At 39.7% G+C, this 19,468-nt stretch overlaps 1 protein-coding gene across 2 annotated transcripts in view; it reads right to left on the bottom strand.

Moving 5' to 3' along the window:
- SLIT2 (slit guidance ligand 2) overlaps positions 1-12,835 on the bottom strand; it is a 376,642-nt gene extending 363,807 nt beyond the window's left edge. For both annotated transcript variants that reach the window (XM_012472405.3, XM_012472408.3), the window contains exons 1-3: positions 10,762-12,835; positions 8,010-8,081; positions 6,796-6,867 (exon numbers count right to left, since the gene is read on the bottom strand). In XM_012472405.3, the coding sequence (XP_012327828.2) occupies positions 6,796-6,867; positions 8,010-8,081; positions 10,762-10,940 (323 nt within the window). In that variant the 5' untranslated portion in view covers positions 10,941-12,835. The remainder of the gene's footprint in view (positions 1-6,795; positions 6,868-8,009; positions 8,082-10,761) is intronic.
- Positions 12,836-19,468: the final 6,633 nt, after the last annotated feature.

Raw genomic sequence — 19,468 nt, 5'->3', positions numbered from 1 at the left:
TTCAGAGGAGTGAGTGAGTGATCTTTCTGCATTGCACAAAACACCACTGGCCTCTAAAATACTGATTCTTAACAACCTCAATTTGAAGGGCAGCCTGAACATATTGACAAATAGTGTTTTGAATTATTATCTGCCAGCTGCATCTGTGACTCTTGTCCTTTAGCAGAGGTTATAGTCTCTTATTTTTGCAACTTTCATCTCAATTCAATTAATGTTCACAACCTTTCATCTAATTCAAAATGTAAAATAAAAACATTTTTACCAAAGCCAGTGAAATTTTGTACTCCATATTTACATGTTACTGTAAATATAAGGTGTTTTTAGCAGGGTGCTAGCTCTATAATAAATGCTTGATAAATGCTGCCTTAACGTCTACCATTTCTAACCTCCTATTCCTCCTACATGAGGATCAAGTGTAAAACTATTTAGCTCCCTCTTTTGCCATCTTCTCTGGTAAATTGACTTCTATTATAAAAATATTTTTATTCTCACACCTTTAAAGCAAAGATTTTAACATTTATTTTGTATTATAAATAAAATAAAGTTTACATTTACATCAGTGATATCAATTATAACTTATTTCCTTGTATTCTTGCTAGGGATGTCAACACTTATTAGCAAAATATTGCTTCCTCTTTTGTCCCCTTACTTCTTGGTATTTCTCTATATATTTGGAAAGACTATGAGAAACACTCTGAAATAACCATTGAAGAATTGTTCACATTTTCTTCACATCTCTTCTGTTGACCATATACTATGTTAGGAAGAAAATTTTTTTAAATGTAAATATGGTTGTAAAAAGCCAAATGGATCATATTTACACTTTAGTAGCTAAGATAAAATAATTCCTAAACTCAGCTATTGAGAAATAAGAGAGCTATGCTGAAATGCAGAATAATAGTTTTTTAAGTGCTGTGTGCCCAGCATTTCATGAAGCTATGTACATTATCTTACTTACTACCACTATGAGATATAATGATTATCCCTATTTTTAAGATGAGGAAACTGAAGTTTTGAAAGACAAAGCAAGGTGATCAAGATCTCTGAGTAGAATTAAAACCAAGGATTTTCTGATATCCCTCTTACTTAATGTTTCTGATTTTAAAAGGAGGAAGGGGAGCTTATATCTGGTTAGAAGCCATAATCAACAATACAACCAATGAGTGTTTGCCTGGTATTCCATGAGACACCAAGCACCAACAGATAAAATAAGATGTCGAAGAACAGGGGTTTCTAGATAATTCATACTCTGTGCTTTTACTCTAGAACTTCAAACAGTAGCACAGAGCCAATGCTCCAGAACTGTCCATCTGTATTCAGAGTGTATGGACCATTGCAGGGAAGACATCCAAATAATTTTCTGTAAATATCATCATAAAGCAACATTGATGAGATCACATCACAGCCCCATTATTAAGCTTTCATTCTAAAAGCATTTTCATCAATATCCTTTCCAGTCCAGCAGATAACACTTGGTTTGAAAAAAGGTAAGGGCAATATATATGAAGTCCATGTAGAAATGTTTCTCTTTCCATGTGAAGTTGTGAAATTCAGTCTAGAAGACATAATTCAAGCAGAAAGGTATCCAAAAGAAATGAGAGAGGGAATTAAATGTAAAATATTTGACATTGGCTGCTTCCACAAATACATTGTAACAGTGCAAACTAAACTACTCATTTCAGGGGAAGTATAAAGGACACGGCATCCAGCAAACACTGTCACAAAAGAGGACCCAAAACAGATGTGGGAAAAATAAACACCCTTGCTGCTTCAGAATTTATAAAATGGTCCACAAAGAGCAAACAGGCCTTCTCACCACCATTCAACTTTAAGGCCCATAAAAAATGTTGCATGAGACACTCTCTCAGATGGATTCAATGTTCTGCTAAACTTGTAATAGTACAGATAGATTAAAGCTTTCTATGACCAGTGTCAGTAAACCAAATTTAAAATCAACCACATTGCTTATAAACAGGTCAGCATCATTGGCATTTAATGGCTATTATATCTTTTAGAACATTTTTATTTTATGCTATGTGCACACTCAGCCTCTGTTACAGAGTTTGATGTGTCCTTTAAAGAGACTTTCCAAGAAAATGACTGCCACGATTTTAAACTTGTGTGGAAAGATACCAGAAAACAATTCTTTTGAGATGGGCTTGGATTCTTTTCCAAGGAGATTAGCACCGTTAGATTGCCATTCTGTTAATAAAAGGTATGTGTTATGTGTTGCCTATGAACTTGTCGGATTAGTCAGAAGAGACTAATCCTTGGTGAACAGAGAATATATCCAGATCCTTGATGAACAGAGGATAAATGATGCTTTCTTTCAGACCTGTTCCACAACATATTCTCTACTTGAACTCATGTGTAAAGACCTACAACAAAAACCCTACCACATCATACTTCCTCAGCCTCACTCACACTGTCTGTCCCATGCTTAGGAGTGGTATGTGTATGCAGGGGGAACTAATTCAGCATCTCCTTAAAAAAATGTGTCTTTTACATGCCATCTTATTAGAATATAGTGTTTAGTCAAACATAGGCTCCACTGTAAAGGAACTTAGACTTCTCTAAATTAAAAATAATATGTTCTTTATATTAACTTGGTGGAAACTTTAAATGTCTACGTTAACAGCGTGACTGTCCAAGATTCCTTGCGTGGCTTTATCATAATAATATTTTCAAAGCTCATTTTCAAGCAAAAATGAGTATCAAATGACAAAGCTAGTGGGAAAAATGTCATTTCAAACCCAATTATATTAACACTAGGAGACGTTAAAGCAATATTTGTCTTAAAAGCACACATTTACCAATTACTGGTGGGTAAAAATGAACACTCCATGTGCTTGCCTTTATTATTTTCTCAGTTTCCTTATTTTAAGGGTATTTAAGATGGTTATGATGTTCACACAAAGCCTAATGTCCAAGATTTTTCACAGTATGCTACTGATTCTTACCAACGATAACCTAGGCATATATGTATTTCACTTTTCAGTCTTGGAGTCAATAATAAAATGTCCTATAACAACCCTAAAAAATTTCAAAAACTTTCTCATACTCTTGTATTTGTATTATCAAGGAACTTTCAAAAGGAGATTACTTTCACTAGTGGAACCCTGACATGGCCTGGGTCCCCCTAAAAGGTCATTAAATAAAACTGAATGACTGCAGTATATAATCCCATAAACAGCATGTGAACAACAGGATTTTCCACAAGCCCATAGAGTTGCTGGGTTCCAGTGTTATTTTTTTAAACCGCTAGAACATTATGAGGCATCCAAAAAAATCTCAAATTAATAATTTTGTGTGGAGAATTTATTGCAGATATACACAGGTATCTTCCTTGAAGTATAAAAAGAAATATACTTCATAAGTGTCCTGATTCTTTACTACAGCTTATTTATAACTTGTTTTTTTCTGAATTTCCATCGAATTAACTGGTCATATCGGTAGAGTACATTTCATTAGAACAATTTTTTGATTAAACAACAGGAGACCTGCTAATACACTCTACTTGAGGCACATTCAAAAGGCTTCATTTTCATCCCAGATAAACAGGTAGCACTGGCAATACAGAGCATCCTAGGAAATATGCCACTGCACATGTTAGGTCTGAGAATGCAGAAACAAACTGTCAAAACAGAAAATAATGTGTGCTCATGGTATGCAGGCATGATTACAACTTCGTCCTTTTACAGTGATGCACAACCACATTCTAAAGATGGTGTGTCATCTCATGTTGTAAGAGAATAAAGGGGACCGGAAGGAGGTGTTAGTTAAAGAGGTAAGAAAGAAAGAAATGAAAGGAGAAGAAAGAAAGAAGGAAGGGAAGGAGAGAAGAAGGAAAGAAAGAAGGGAGGAGATGTTTTACTATTAACTTGTTCTTGACAGTTTATCTGAAAATTTGGTATTTCATACACTCTTTGAAAGAAAAACATTATCTTTTATAGCTATGACGCTTAGATTTGCAAATAATGACTTTGCCATTTCATGCTACAATTAAATTCAAATCAACAACATGACTGTTTCTTGCAGATTAAAAAGCTGAAGTTTTAAAAAGGTGCAGATCTTTAGCTTCTGTTTTCAGATTTGTGTTTTCTATAGATCAAGTTAAAACTCCATCAACATAAAATAGAAAGAAAAACGTGTGACTATGAAATAGTCACAAAATGTAATTTAGAATTGTTTTATCATTTTAAAGTGAAAACGAATTAAACCCATAAACTACACACGAATAAAATTAATGCTTTTATTTTATTTTGTTCTTCACACAAGAAATTAAAAAGTTAAATCATGATTCAATGTATAAATGGGATTTACAATATAAACCTAATTTTATACCTTTTTCATAATTTAGAGTTCCAATTTTAAATTTCACAACTAAACTGATAAAAACCCTATAAATTTACACAATACATACTTAAAAGTTAATTTATTGATTACTCCTTGTCTCTCACATTGTCTCTTGCAGCTTTTGAAAAAGCAAGCAATTTTTTAATATCAATAACACTTACTAAAATAAAGATATATACCACAGACCATAGCAGTTTGATTATGGAACTCTCTGGGTAGTTTTGGGTGAGTTTTTAGTTTTTATTTTTTAAATCAATACACTGAACAAAATTTAAAATAGTTTGTTTCACAATAATTTGAATGCATTCTTTAGCAAACCTGCCTTGCCATTTAATGTATTTAAAAATAAATAAATATTTGAAAAGTGTATCTACAATGTTCCTAAGAAATGGTTTTGAATTCCAGAGTCCCAAGGAGATGAATTGGCTGTCAGATAACAATGTGCTTCCATCAGATGGACTTGGCAGTTGTAAACAAAAGGAATTTTCTCAGCTTTTCCTCACAAATATGAAATATTTGCTCTTGGCCAACAGCTGGGGTGATTTAAAGAAGTCCTGCATATATATTAGTTTTCATTCAAAATTACAAATCTTCCTCCCACTCTGAAACATCTGACTTAGTCTTAGTAGAATAGAAAAATGTTCTGAGATGAAGTGACATTCCCAGAGGAAGTAAAGTCAAAAAATAGTACCTACTTACAACTCTAATCAAATTTCAGAGCATACAGCATCTGGTTAATAAGTTGTAGTAAAAGTTAATTTATTCAAGATGAAGGTTCAGACAATACTCTGAAGTGACTTGAAAAAGAATGAGAAAGCTTGTTTAGTTCTAGTGTTCCTGAAAATATTTAAAACAACAATATTAACCAAAATAGAGACTGCATAAAAAAACCATCAAAACTCCTTCAATGATTTGGAAGTTAAGAACCAAACTCAAGATACTTTCCTGTGATGACTAACAGTTATTCTTGAAAACACAGTAAATGTTTAAATGATAATTTATCTATTCATTTTAAATTATATTGATACATTCTTAAATGAAATGGATGAAAATATCTTTGCATATTACTTACTAGGAATTAGCTACTCATAGAGTCGATGAAAGAGATAAAAGAATACATACTTTCAAAGTATTTTTTATATATTTAGAGATAGGCTATGAACTTATAAACTTTGTTATGAATGCTACCAAATGTTTACAATGTTTTTATTTTCCTCTAAAATTAGTTGAAAGTAGTGATCTTAAATTTATTTTGAATTACACAATTATAGTCCCTGTGTTGTAGTATTTATCATAGAGAAAGATTAATAGTAAAATAAAGTAGATATATTTCTGTGTTTTACTTGAGGTTATAAAAATATAGTCTATATATTTATAAATATCTTGGATGGGGACAAACCATTTTTTTACTATAGACAATTACAGGGAATTAACTTCTCCCATTTTGCCCAGTGAACCTGAATATGTGTTATGCCTAAAATGAACATTAGATTTCATTATTTTTTGAAAATAACCTTATTTTTACTTAAAGTGATTATTAAGGCAGGCTTGAAAACTTATTAAAATAATTGTTGTTGCTTTTTCTAGAGCTTTTACTTGCCTTCAAAATGCAAACATATGAAACTTAAATAATCAAGACATATAAGACATATAATTCACACTTCGAATTACAAATTCTGTAATTTATCTTATTTCAGATAGAGGTTTTGTCTTTTGTAGATATATACTGTAAACATTTTTTAAAGTCCTCAAGTAATATGTAAAAAAATGTATCTTAAAATCTGGAGTCTACATTTACTTTTCTTGGGGAAAAAAAAAAAAAAAAAAAAAAAACTTTGTCCACCATCTGATAACACAGTTCTTACTTTCATAATCTTTAGATTATTTTCCAGAAGATATATTTTTAAAGCTAGTGTAAAATAATAAAATAAAACTGTGAAAAGTAGTTATTAACAATGACAATGTTTACCATGTTAAATATCAAAAAGTAAATATCAGTAAAACATAAAATATTTCACCAAATGTCACTGATGACACACAAAGCACCACCACGAAAATAAAAATAACGATTGGCAAAACTTCTCTCTTCCCTAATGCACCATTAATGCAAATAAAAGTACCACCTTTCATTCTACATGAGCAAATAAAACAAATCAAATGAACAATAAGAAATGCTTGTAAGTGTTTACGAAAGCAATGATTATCAAGGAAATACGTGTCTCAGGAAAATAAATCTGTATTTTTGAGCTTCATTACAAGTTAAAACTTTTTATTCAGGAACTCTATTTGTCATAAAGTAGTCTGAAAACCAGTCATTCAACCTCTTTTTCTGCAAATTTTCAAAACCTAAGACATGACATTGCAGACATGATGCTTGAAATTTAAGTATTTTTAAAAACACAGGTATGTTGTCAGAAATTTGGAATTGAAAATACTTACAGTCTTTCCAGTTCTTTAAGATCCTGGAATGCTCCTCTTTCAATGGTGCTAATCTTATTCTCCATAAGCTGACTGAAATGCAAAATACAACATGCTTCTTAATGTTACCACTCACCATCTGAATACATTTCAATTCAGCAACTGAAGACTTAACCTCTTTCTCTTTATAGAGTTAAATTTTGCTCTGATTTGAGATCCAATATCAAATTTAATAATAATAATATATCTGAGTGAACTCATGGAAGGGAAACAGCAGTGTCCACATCACAAATCTTAACACGAATGCAGTTTCTCACGAGATTTACTAGTCAAAACTCTGACCCTTAAACTAATAGTGTGTCTGAGGAGTAATCCTTGACACTGAAGCTTTGATAGCTTTTTTTGGTATACTGGTTTTTAACTTAACCAAAGAATCAAAATACAGTAATTCATCATACACATACTTCAATTCTGACATGGATACACGTCAGCAACTGGAATAATTTGTAATGACCAAAATGTGTCTCCTAAAGCTTAGAACACTGAATGCACAGTGGTCAAAATAGTAAGGCTATTGGCATGTCAATATTTACAATCCTGTGGGCAAAAACAATTTAACATTACATTGACTCTCAAGTGGTGGTTTATTCACAGCTAATTTAACCCACTAATTAAAGAAGTAATCATATTGCAACAATTTTATAGAAGCTACAAAGATATAAAATATAAAAAAACTCAAAATATGATTAATGTATCATTATAAACATTTTCTCCACCAAAAACTCGGCTGTAAAGTTTGAATGCTTGATTTTAAAGCTTGAAATTAGATTTTTTCAAGAGAATGAATATTTTTGTTATTAATAATGCAGATCCACTTAAATTATTTTTAGTTAATTTCCAATCCTAAAAGTATCAAATATTTCACATTACTTATTCATTTTGTGAAAATAATTATTCAACATTTTTATATGCATAAGGCACTTAGGGTATGGTATAACAATGAACTGAGGTCATTTCTGGATTATTGGTTCTATGGCATGTTTCCAACCTTAAAATAAAAGTTCCAATTTTTATTAAACGTTGTAGTACAATGATAAACACACAAAAAAGGAAACCATGACCTTTTAAAATTTTTTATGTTACAGTCATCAGAATAGTTATAAAAACTGAGATTAGTAATGATTCAAAATATGCAACCTTAAAAAATTATTCAAAAATACAGAGGAAACACTTACAGAACTCTTAGGTGTCTAAGACCAGCAAAATCTGTCTTCGTAATTCTTGTGATGTTATTTCCATTTAAATCCCTAAGAGAAAAACCAGAAAGTGAAAGTTCGATTTTATTTCTATGTTTACCTGCTGAAAGTAAAATTTAGAGTAAATCAGAACTAAAAGTTGATTCAATTACTAAAGCAGTGTACAAAGTATGAAGGAAGAGGAAGAGGATAATCTTTGAAAGGATATTTTTAAAATGACTCACCATGTTTACAAAGTTCATTCTTGCTGGCATATGACAAGAAAATGAGGTGGTTACATTATCACCAAAAAGTTCTCGTTTGTTGTGTTTTGTGTACAGGAGAGTGCTTTCCATTTTTGTTTCTATAAGGATGTGTATATTAATTTCACAGGTATTCTGCTATTTTACTATAATTGTTAGGCACACCCCTCCCAAAAAAGTTCCCTTCAGGAAGTTAAATGCCCAATTTTCTCATACTATTCAGGAAGAAATCTGATAAAAATTCAGAACACTATCCTTAGGTAGCATGGTGGCAAAACTTCCTAAGGCACAGAAAAAAATTAGTGCCATCAAAACAACTGCACTTCAAAGACTTGCATTTATAGGCATTTACCTTCCAACAATTCTGTTTGTATAAAAACTTAACTCTTCATTTGCAGTTCAGGGAACCCCGCTGTGATTGTAAGGGAAAACTACTAGCAGGGGCGAACATGAATAGTATTCAGGCCCTGACATTTTTGTTCAGATTTCTGCACCACTTTTCCTTTCAGGAGTCATGATTTCCCTTTCTGGCATTTCAGGTCAAGATCTAAACTTGCCCTGGTTCCAATCATTTCAAGTAAAACCAGGCTTTACTGTGCTTTGAATGCTCTTCATAGAAGTAAGTTCTCTACCACCTTTGACTCTGCAACATCGTGTTTAAAATCTGTATTCAAACTGTTTCCATGAGAGAATTTTACAAGCTAGCACCCAGTAAACTATTTTCTGAAAACTTTTAGTGAATCTTTCATAAGGATGTGTATTTTTTCAAGAACCTGCAACTCAATTGCTACAACCCCCCCACCATCCACCCACCCAAGTGCATTCCATTTTGAGTAAGACACGTTAGTGTTTAAACTTTAAACTGTCCCGAATGGCATGAAGTGACAAGTGCTAAGAGAATTCTGCGTGGCGTCTCTTCCTTTCTCCCCAACTCACTTCTCCAGGCTGAGCGGAGTACCTTTCAGTTGTTCCTAGGATTGTTGGGCTATTCGATATAACGTGAATCTCCACCCCCACCCCCACCCCCACACAAATGGGGATCGAATCCTGACAAGATACCCCTAGTAAAGCCCCGATTTGGCCAGCTGGTAAGGAGGAAGAGGAAGCAGTAGGGGTAACCTAGTGAGGCTGAGGGTAGAAGATCCATCTGCAAAGGAAGAGAGGACTCCACTTGGGCCTTAAAACTGAGAGCGAGGGAAATGGGTTGGATAAGAAGGGCGACTAGAAATGCAACGGGCTGCGCGGGTGAAGACGTGCGGGTCGGGGCACCTCCTCTCCATGGCCCAAAACCCTCACATCCCGGGAGCAAGCAGGCCGCGGGACGAGTCCAGACGCGCTGGCCCCCGCCAGCCTAGCCCAGCGCCCTTCGCTGCCTCCGGGCCCACACGCAACCGCGAGAGCGGAACGTGCCCGGGGCGGCCGGACTGGCGCGGGGCGGCGGCCTCGGAGTTCACAAAGAGAACGGCCTCCATGCTCCACTTCGCTGAACTCTGGAAGCGCCCCACCAGGAGCGCGTGGGCCGTCAACACAGGGTCTGCATTTACTTCTTCATTAGAGACTCGCAGAGACAGGGAGGCGGGGACGTCTGCGGGCAGCGGAGCGCGAAGGGGGAAGGCAGGGGAGCTGCTGCCACGTGAAGGGGCGCAGAAACTGCCAGAAAGGTGGATGGGGACGCAGGGGTTCGGGAGGAAGGGCCGCAGGGGGCAGCCAGGGGCCGCGGGGTCGCCGCAGCGATAATACTCAGTTCGGCTGGTTCCGGTTGCAGAACCAGCCCTAACTTCGCTTAACGGATAGGACGCAGTCCGCCCCGCTCAGTCACCCGCGGGGACAAGTCCCATGGGGCCTAACGCCGTCTTCCCCTTCCCGGAGAAGTGGGGGGCGGGGGGCTGCGCGCGGCTACTATGCTAGCTGTCGCTGTCCTGGGCACCCTTCTCCCCGCAACCTGTGAGAAGCACCCCCAGGCGCTCCATGACCCCTTCTTCCTACCCTTCTCCCCCAGGAGGGTGACACAAAATCGGGGAGAGCAAGTTTCTCTCTTTTGAGTCTCCCTGCTATCCCCTCCGAGCCAGCCTGCGACAGGAGCGGGGACTGGGCTCTGAAACCGACCTAGAGTGCTGGCAATCGAAAGGTGACTCCGATTATGGAGTCTGGAGAACAAGTGGCATCTCACTTGCCCCGGGCATCCTCCAGTACTTGTCCCCTATCTACTCGCTCCCCAGCCCCAGAGAACTAGCCCACAGGGAGCTGCGGTGGCGGGAGGAGAGCAGGGGAGGGAAACCTAGCGTAGCTGCCAGCGGACCCGCCCCTACTTGGACAGTGGCCCTTCCCTGGCCAGTACCCTCCCGGAGAGCTCAACCCCAGGATGCGCATGAGGGAAACCTAGCGAGGGCTGCCCCAGGCACAGGACCCTTATCTGACAGGTTTCTCCAGTGGAGGCAAGGGTGCACCGCCCGGATGGGGAGAGGGGAAGACGAAGAGCGCATACTCACAGTCTCTCGGTGTTGCGGGGGATATTCCTGGGCACGCTGCGCAGCGCCAGCCCGTGACAGTCCACTGTGCTGCCCGAGCAGGAGCACTGCGCCGGGCACGCCTGCGGTGCCACCTTGTTCAGGATCGCCAGCACTAAACCCAGCGACAGGGACAGCATCTGCCAGTCGACGCCGCGCATCTTTCCCCGCCGCCTCCTTCCTCGCCGGCGCTGGGGGCTTTCTTTAGCTTGCTACTCCAAGGGAACCGCGCAGTGTCTGAGGCCCAGTGCCCGGCGGGGCTAGCAACCCAGAGTGCCAGGGAAAATGTGCACAAAATAATATAGAACAAGGCAGTAGAGCCCCCACAGGCACACGCCTCCCACCTCCCTCTCCACCCTCCTCTGGTAGAGCAGGAGGTCCTTGGGCAACTTTAGGTCCTGAGGATGAATAGGCCTGGCCAGGGCTGCAAGGAGACCCCAAGAGCAGCAGAGAGGAGATCACGCGTCTTCTGTCTCCCAAGGATGAACTTGGCGGTAAAAGAGCTGGGGCTTCCAATGGCTGTGAAGGTGCAGGGGCCGGTTGTGGCGGAGAGGGCGGTCCTCTGGTCCCACGCACGCTTCTGCAAATCCGATGCCAGTGGAGAAGGTACGAGGCAGAAGATGGGTGCTCAATAGGTATGATGGTCCCAAAGTGGGCTCCCGAGGCTAGAAGGCGCGGGAGCCCAGCGGGCCCACAGCAGAGCGCACGGGGCAACTGGGCATGGCGCGCGGGGGCGCACGGGGCAGACACGCAGTCCTGGGGGCGCAGGGCTCGGGACTGTGCTCACTCACGCGGCCTCTCCCCTGCCCTCGGCTCCGCTGCAGCCTGGACCCGTCCTCGCGGTCTCCCGACAGCCGAGGATGGTTTACAAACACATGCACTTCGCTGAAGGATGTCTAGGCAATCCCGCCCCCCGCTCGGCGTCCTTGGCGACGCTCTGCACCAGGACCTGCCCCGAGGTCACGCAGAAAAGACAAAAAGGCAGTCAGACCACCGCAGCCGGGCAGAAATGTCCAGTAGTCAGCACCCCAGCGAGGAAATCCAAGAGGCCAAGTGTAGGACGAACGCTGCTGCGAAGACTGAGTGGGAAATGACTGGGGGCGGACTTAAAGGCAGGCAGACCGGAAGGAGTGGAGAGGCAAAGGCCAAGGTTGGAGATGTCCGCGTCCTGCTGGGGCGTACTGGAGAATGGCTCGGTGGCAGGTGGGCGGGTGGGATCCGCTACTCCGGGCAGAGCCAGGCGGCAGCTGAATGGCAGTCGTGTGTGCGCGCGTGTGAGCCCCGCTCGTCTCCCGGATACGCCGCAGCTCCGCGGCAGACACCTGATGGCAAAGGTGGAAGAAACCGGAGCCGGGTCCCTGAGGGTGCAGAGCCAAGGCCGGCCCTGGGCCGTCTCCCACTAGTGGTTCTTCCTTCACAAAGTGCAGTAACTTTTCCCAGGCTTTGAATCCCGCCCCGCAGGGCCACAGTGGCGGTCCCCCCGCCGGCGTCACGACGCCGCCCGGCTCCTGGCGCTGCACCTGACGCGGCGGCCGCAGTTCTGGGCAGTCCTTCTCCTTCCAGCCCCTTCCCCTCTCCCGCTGCAGTCCTGGCCTCCGGCTCCTGGGAGCGAGGTGGGGGAGAGGGAAGGCGACGACTCAGAGCGGGGACTCGGTGGCTCCGCCGACTCCGGAGCCCCTGGCAAGTGTCTAAACAATAGGACGGACGCAGCAGCCCAAGTCTCGCTCGGCTGGAAGGAAGGTGGGTGGTGGTTGCAACTGGAGTTGTTCGCTGGGGCTGACTGGTGCTCCGCGCAGCCAAACAAAAACCCGGCCCGCGCCTCCAGAGCCGGCTGCGAGCCCCGGGCGCTCCCTTTTCTGCTCAGCACTCCCGCCGTGCCCAGAAAGCGCGGCAGCTCCGGCCTGCGCCCGGGCGCCTCAGCGCTCCCATCCCTCGCCGCCGCCTCCGCCGCCGCCTCCGCCGCCGCCTTCTTTTTTTTAACCACAGTCTGCGACAGCCACCACCGCCGCCGCCAAGCTCCGCCGTCCAGGAGCTTACCAAATAAATAACACCAAGTCCGAAGTTGAGCCGGCGCGGGCCTTATATAGCCGCCCGAGCCCCCGCCCCCTGACCCCGCCCCTCGAGGCCCGGCCCCGCCCCCTGACTGCGCTCTGGGAGCCCGCACCTCGCCGGGAAGAGGGGAGAGGTGAGGCTGGGGCTGCCAGCGCCTGGCGGAGGCGGCGGCGGGCGGCGCGCGTTCCCGTGCGCTCCGGCTCGCCCCCTAGCTCCCACGCCCGGGCAAACTTTGCCCGAAAATGGAGGCTCCCGAGCCCCAACCCCCAACTCCTTGGCCCCAGAGGTGACCCGGGCTCGGAGATAGTCGTTTGCAGTGGGAGAATGGGGAGAGGGCGGCTTTGAACGCGGCTCATAAATAAACAGCCCTGCCAGTGCCTCTCCTGCAGCTTTTGCCACGCAGTCCTTAAGGGGGCTGCTCACTGTTTGCAGCGCAGCAAGAGACAGAGAGACAGAAACAGAGAAATTATGTTTTAAATTTAAGAAAAATCCGACCGAAATAGATCTGCCTGCGCTTACAGACACACACGTGTATTTTGGGGAGCTGAAAAGTTCAGTTTTTGCAAGTTGGAAAACAGCATTTTCAAACCTCCTTGCTTGCTTTTCTATCTCCAAACCACCCCCTCCGTTTAACCCTTCCTTTGTAGGCACGCACTTAACCACACCATGGTCAGTGGATGTCTTGAATATACAATATGCCCACGCTCACAAAACTCTTAAGGGCTTAATGTATCTGTGTGATTTTTACTCTCTTAGGAGAGAAAGGAGGGGAAAAAATAAATCCCTAGCAACACACATTATACCAGAAGGTTTTCTTTATTTCAGGGCAGTTCTGGATATTTTTTCCCCCCACTATGTTTTGAAAGATAATTTCCTTGTTTCTTCTTGTCTCTTTAGTGTGATGTACGTCTGGCAACAGCTTCCTCTCTCACCCCCTTTTCCCCTCAGCAAAAACTAGTGTCACTATAAGTTTGAAAGGACATCTGAATGACTCCAACCCTCCTCTTGGATTTAATACTCATCATCTTGTTGTTCTTCCTCTCATTTCTACTTTAAGAAGCTTTCCCCGGAATTTATGCAAGTCCTGGCCTAATGCCAGCCTCATATTGTAGTAGTTATTTGTATAATTATTAGCAGCTTCCTTGAAAGCAAGACTTGTCCAACTCTTTGTATTTCCAGCATCCATGCCTGGCACATAGTAGGTTCCCTCATAAGTAACCAATTTCTTTAACTCAAGAATATATTCAACCTAAAATCTCTGCAATATCCTCATTAACTTTTTTCCTAGTTAACATTTTCTAAGATGTCCTTTCATAATGGCTACTTCTACTTATCTCATTTCGCCTGTCTTGGAAAACTTAAACCTTTTCGAGGACATGCCCAAAGGCAGGGTACCATCTGATAACTGAATTGGAACTCTTAGGATTACTCATTTTAATGCCACAGATTTATATTGCTCTATTCTTTTAAAGCCTTCAAAACATTTGACATTTATTAACTCATTTGTCCTTCTAGATTTTAGCTTAAAGGTCTGTTATGTAACTTCCTTAAGGAGGAGAAAAAAGAAGCCCTTGTCACATTTTCTTGTAAGGAAAATGAGATAAAGAACAAGTACCTGTCATTGAGGAAGGAGCTCCCCCACCCTCCAAGTGATTTTTCGTACCAATAAATTATGTGGTTAAAATATGGTTACTGCTACACTATTTTATTTAATTTCACAACTCTAATACCTTGTCAGCAAGAGGTATTTGTACACCACATAGAACTGCTGTACCTTATTTTAATTGAAAGAACATATCCTGTATTCCAGATAGTTATAAATAATATTGTTGATATTGTTGCATAAGTGAAATTCATAGACCTAAGTTCAAGTTTGATTCTATCTCAGATCACTTTCTGTTCTGTGTAAAACCAAGGGGAAACACGATCATATGCATAGAAACATGCCTACAGAAACATCTTTTTAAATTTGATGCCAATTTAAATAAAAAGCTATGTTCAGTGGATTTCATTCAGAAAAAAAGACTGTAATTAATTCCTGAGAAGCATATCTTATAAAGTTTTTGTGTCATTAACTTCTTAGTTGATAAGGATAATTTTATACATATTTATACATAAACAACCAGATCTCCTGTTCTTAAACTTATTACTGCATTTTCCATTAGTATTACTTCAGGATATATGTTGAAGGCCTTGCAAGCTTCAGCAACATTAACTAACTTCTAGGTCTTAATTCTTTATGGATTATTTTGCTTCCAAATGAGTTTCTGAATTTCTCCTTCACTGTTACACCAGCCTGAAGAAAGCCTTCTGTGGTGCCTCTTGTCACCACATGAGGTCTCCATAAATCCTGACCTGGATTAAGCAGAAGTGGAGTACACTATAGTCAATATCCACGTCTCCTATTATCTTGCAAAAAAAAAAAAAAAAAAAATCAGTTCCTACAATAATTTGGAAACAATGTAAACAATAACCTATATAGCAAAGAAATAAAAAGAATAATGTGTAGGTTATTAAATGTCTAATAAACTTTGCATTTTTTAAATAAAAAGGTTGTGAAGTTGGGTTATGTGGAAAAAGGGAAGAAAAAAGAATTTATGAAAAAGAGATAAAGAAGAGTAAAAATTGTCCTTCTTTCTCTTTTTAAACAAAGGTAGGTAATAGTAATTGCATTGATCAAATTGATAAACTTACAGCTTAATTCCTTGGATTTAACTGCCTTCATGTTACTATTTTCCATTTTTGCAGTATGTGTTCATTTTAATATCTGATATTTCCCATAATATCTTTGTATTGGAAATGTAGATATGGAACCCTGATATAATGGAAATTAAGATTTAACCAAGATTTGTTTCAAGCCTACTAAGTCCCAAGCTATTTGATAGAGATACATCCACAGTGATGGTTCCTATTTAACCCCTTACAGTACAGGATGTTGGTCTTCACCCTAGTCACAGCTTATTAAATGTCAGAGCTGGAATCTGAACCTAAGTTCTCTGACCTCAATTCTCAATTGGTTCTTCTTCACCTAATTGTATCTGTCAATCCACTGGAACTCTTGAGGATCAAGGAATCTATAGATCTTCAGGAATGATCACCCTCATACAGGAGATGGTCATGTCTCTCTGCACACACTGCTTAAGGTCATCTACAGGGAGCAGTAACGAACTAGGGTCCTCAGCACCAGCACTCCAAGGATACTGAAACCTGACCTGTTTCTGGACATAACTTTGACTTTGAAATGATTCTCTAGGTTAGTGGTTCTCAGCATGTGGTCCCTGGACCAGCAGCATCATAATCACCAGGATGGTAGTTGGAGATGCAACTTCTCAGGCCCTAACTCAGACCCACAAAATCAGAAAATCTGGGAAAAGAAGGCAGCAGGCTGTGTTCTAACAAGCCATCCAAGAGATTTTGATGTTCACTAAAATTTGAGATCCATTGCTCAAGAGCTGCTCTGTGTTTGTATCTGAGACATGTTAGTATGGAGAATGAAGCAGCAAAGAATAATAGATAACATCTGCTGAATTGTCTTCAGCTTCTCTTTCCTGGGGGTTGACAATTGCACATTACCGATTACCTCTAGGGGGCACCAAAATATTTTGATGTACAGCTCCGCAGAGGCAGTAAGACTTTAGTTTTATTTTCCAAGGAAATGGCCTTCAAAAGTGGAAAGGGCTTCCTAATTATTACATCAGCAACCTGCCCGAATATGTCTCAATCCATTAAAAAAATCTGTAATATTTATATGGTTTTTTTTTTTGCAGTTTAATACTACCTTTATATGGATGCATTGATTCCTATTTATCATGATTATTGTGAAAATTATGATGAATTTTTCAACCTAACAGCACAGGGACTGACATAGAGTTAGGTGCTTATTAAATAAATGATAGTGTTATTATTTCATTATTACTATTAATATCTGAAAATTTCTAAAATGTCATATTTGTATTGTGAGAATAGATTACGTATTTCCTTTACTTATTACTATGATCCAATATCTTCTTGTATTGAGTCCTGGGAAGAGCTGGGTTGAGGGTGATACTTTATAAGAAGAAGAAGTCAACTTACAGTAATCAAGCCCTGCCCACACCTACAGTATCCCATGAACAAAAGAGTGGTGATAGATATAATTAGTTTCGAGCTATATGTGTCACGCAATATAAACTAGTCTTTGAAGAGGTAAAGTTAGTTTCCCACTGCCATAATAACTGCCTGTTGATTTTTCAGTGAAATTAAAAGAAGTTCTAAACCTTGATCTGCTGATAAGCGGGAATGCTTGGTTAGATGTGGATATGCCGCTTAGATCTCACCTTTGTTTCCTTGTTTATATATTGTTGGGATTAGATTAATTGAAGCATAAATCCATCCTTCTGTTATTAGTAATCATATAACTATATTTATTAAGCAGTATCTGTTCCAAACTCTGGGCTGGTCACCTTATGTATCTTAGCTTCTTTAATTTTCACAGCAATCCTCTGACTTGGAGACTGTTTTTATCCTTGATTTATAGTGAAGAAAATTGATATTTACAGGAATTCATTCAATTGGCTGTGTTCATGCAGCTAGCAAGGAGCAAAGTAGGCATAGAATTCCAGTTCAAACCCAAACTCCATTTTACAAACATTGTAATACTGTACCTTTCAAATTCTATGATTTGAGTATACCGTGCAATGACTTGTTCTATATATAATGAAGACAAAGATGTATTGGGGGAGGAAAGATTGCAGTGGTTTAAAGTGACATTCGAACATTAAATATGTAAGATACTTGAGCTAGAACAAAAGAGAATATGCTGATAATAGGAATATGATAGTGGGAAAAGTGAAGCAAAATATAGTTAATACTCGATGCAGGTTAAAAATATATTAATATCAAAATGCCCAGAGAAAAATACACAGTAATTTTTAAAATAATTTTATGTCTCAAATCAATTTTTAAATTGTCGATTTTCTTTAACCATTGAGGAGAAGGAAATACAGTTGTAAATGATTTTGAATGTCTTAATCTTTTGACTCTACTAAGTCTAATAATGTGCCTTCTGGATTTTCACAGAAAAAGAGAAAAATCTTTCTGGGTTACTTGGAAGGAAAGGAAAGGAACCTCTCACACCTCCTGCAGGCTTCTTCTGCTAGACTGAAAAAGGCTGACCTTCCTCATGCAGGGTCACAATATCAGGCTAAAATTACAAAGAAATGTATTCTAGTCTAATGGAAACTCAAAATAAATATTTTCAGATCCCAAAGCTAAATATTATATATTGTAGATAAAAATCAACTCTGATTAACAGAGGCAGTTCATAACCACTATTGGAAAAATACAGTTCAAAGTAAATGCCTCCCTGATGGCCAAAAAGCCATTTCCTCATACAAAGAGTCTCATTAGTATCTTAGTACAAGAGGTAGAAAACTTATTCTGTCAAGAACTAGCTAGTAAGTAAGTACTTTAGGTTTCACAGGCCAATAAGCAAAAAATCAAGACCATTATGTATGTGCATAATCTATTAAAGAGAGAAAACACATTTCCACAAATGTCTTACTGATGTAATTAAAAACATAACAGTTGATTATAACGTTTTGGTCAGACATGTCTACTAATAAGAATTATGGAATTTGGAGGAGAAGGATAATGTTTTATTTAATAGGTTTCTAAGCAAGTGTTTCAAATGGATTGCAAAGTTTCGTATGTTATAAGCCATTTTTAGCTTACTAGCTATTCAAAAATATGCAATGAGTCCAATTTGGCCTGCTGCCTGTAGTTTGTAGATCCCTGCCTTTATCCAAAGATGTGATTATCAATGTACGAGGTCATAGTTTGCTAAGGGGTTATGTTAATATTCAAAGGGATGCTGTAAAGGTAAGAGTTCTGAGCTCCAAAGTGGCTGCTCTGTGACAAGCAGTAAATGTCTTCCTCAGTATTATCTACCAGCACTGACTATGTCTTCAGCTCTGAAATGCAATTCTGCAAAAGCATTTAAAGAAAATTTAAATCCATTTCATTTTAATACAAAATAAATTAGTACAAGATATGCTGCATATCCATTTCTTGCATGTGAGCTATGCTTATCGGTTGAACCAGATGGTCCTCATGTATAAAATGGAGATAACAATAAGTAATATTTATTAAGTATTTATTGTGTGAAGGCATTATACCGAGTGTTTTCCTTTATTTTCTCATTTAATCTTCCTTGAAAACTGTATTGCCTTTGAGATGAGAAAGTTGAGGGACAGAAGGATTGAAGTTAAGTAACCTGCTAAAGGCATGCAGCTAGGATAGGGTAGAGCTAGAATCTAAACCGGGAAGCCGTGGACCAGAGCACTGGAATGCTCACTAATTCATGAATCAAGGGAAATGTTTGATAACAAAATGAAAACTGTGTATGTGAATGAACTAAACAAACTGTAAAATCATGTATCAACATTTCTATTTGCATTATGATTATTTTAAATTGAAGATTGTGAATGCAAAACTGTATACATTTAGTCAAGAATCACTGCAGTGAATATAATCTGACTTCAGCCAACTCTTTATCCCTTTCTTTCCATATTAATAGGATTATTTCATTTCTCTTTCAAGATTTGATATACACTCTCCTTAGTTACATAAAACCAAAGGAATATTTTCCCACCGAAAC

The sequence above is a fragment of the Aotus nancymaae genome, unplaced genomic scaffold (genome assembly GCF_030222135.1).
Source record: "Aotus nancymaae isolate 86718 unplaced genomic scaffold, 86718_ANA_hifiasm-v0.15.2.pri h1tg000006l, whole genome shotgun sequence".
NCBI classification, from domain to species: domain Eukaryota; kingdom Metazoa; phylum Chordata; class Mammalia; order Primates; family Aotidae; genus Aotus; species Aotus nancymaae.
The sequence above is the reverse complement of the archived record's forward strand: the minus strand, read 5'-3'. Positions and strand labels throughout refer to the sequence as shown.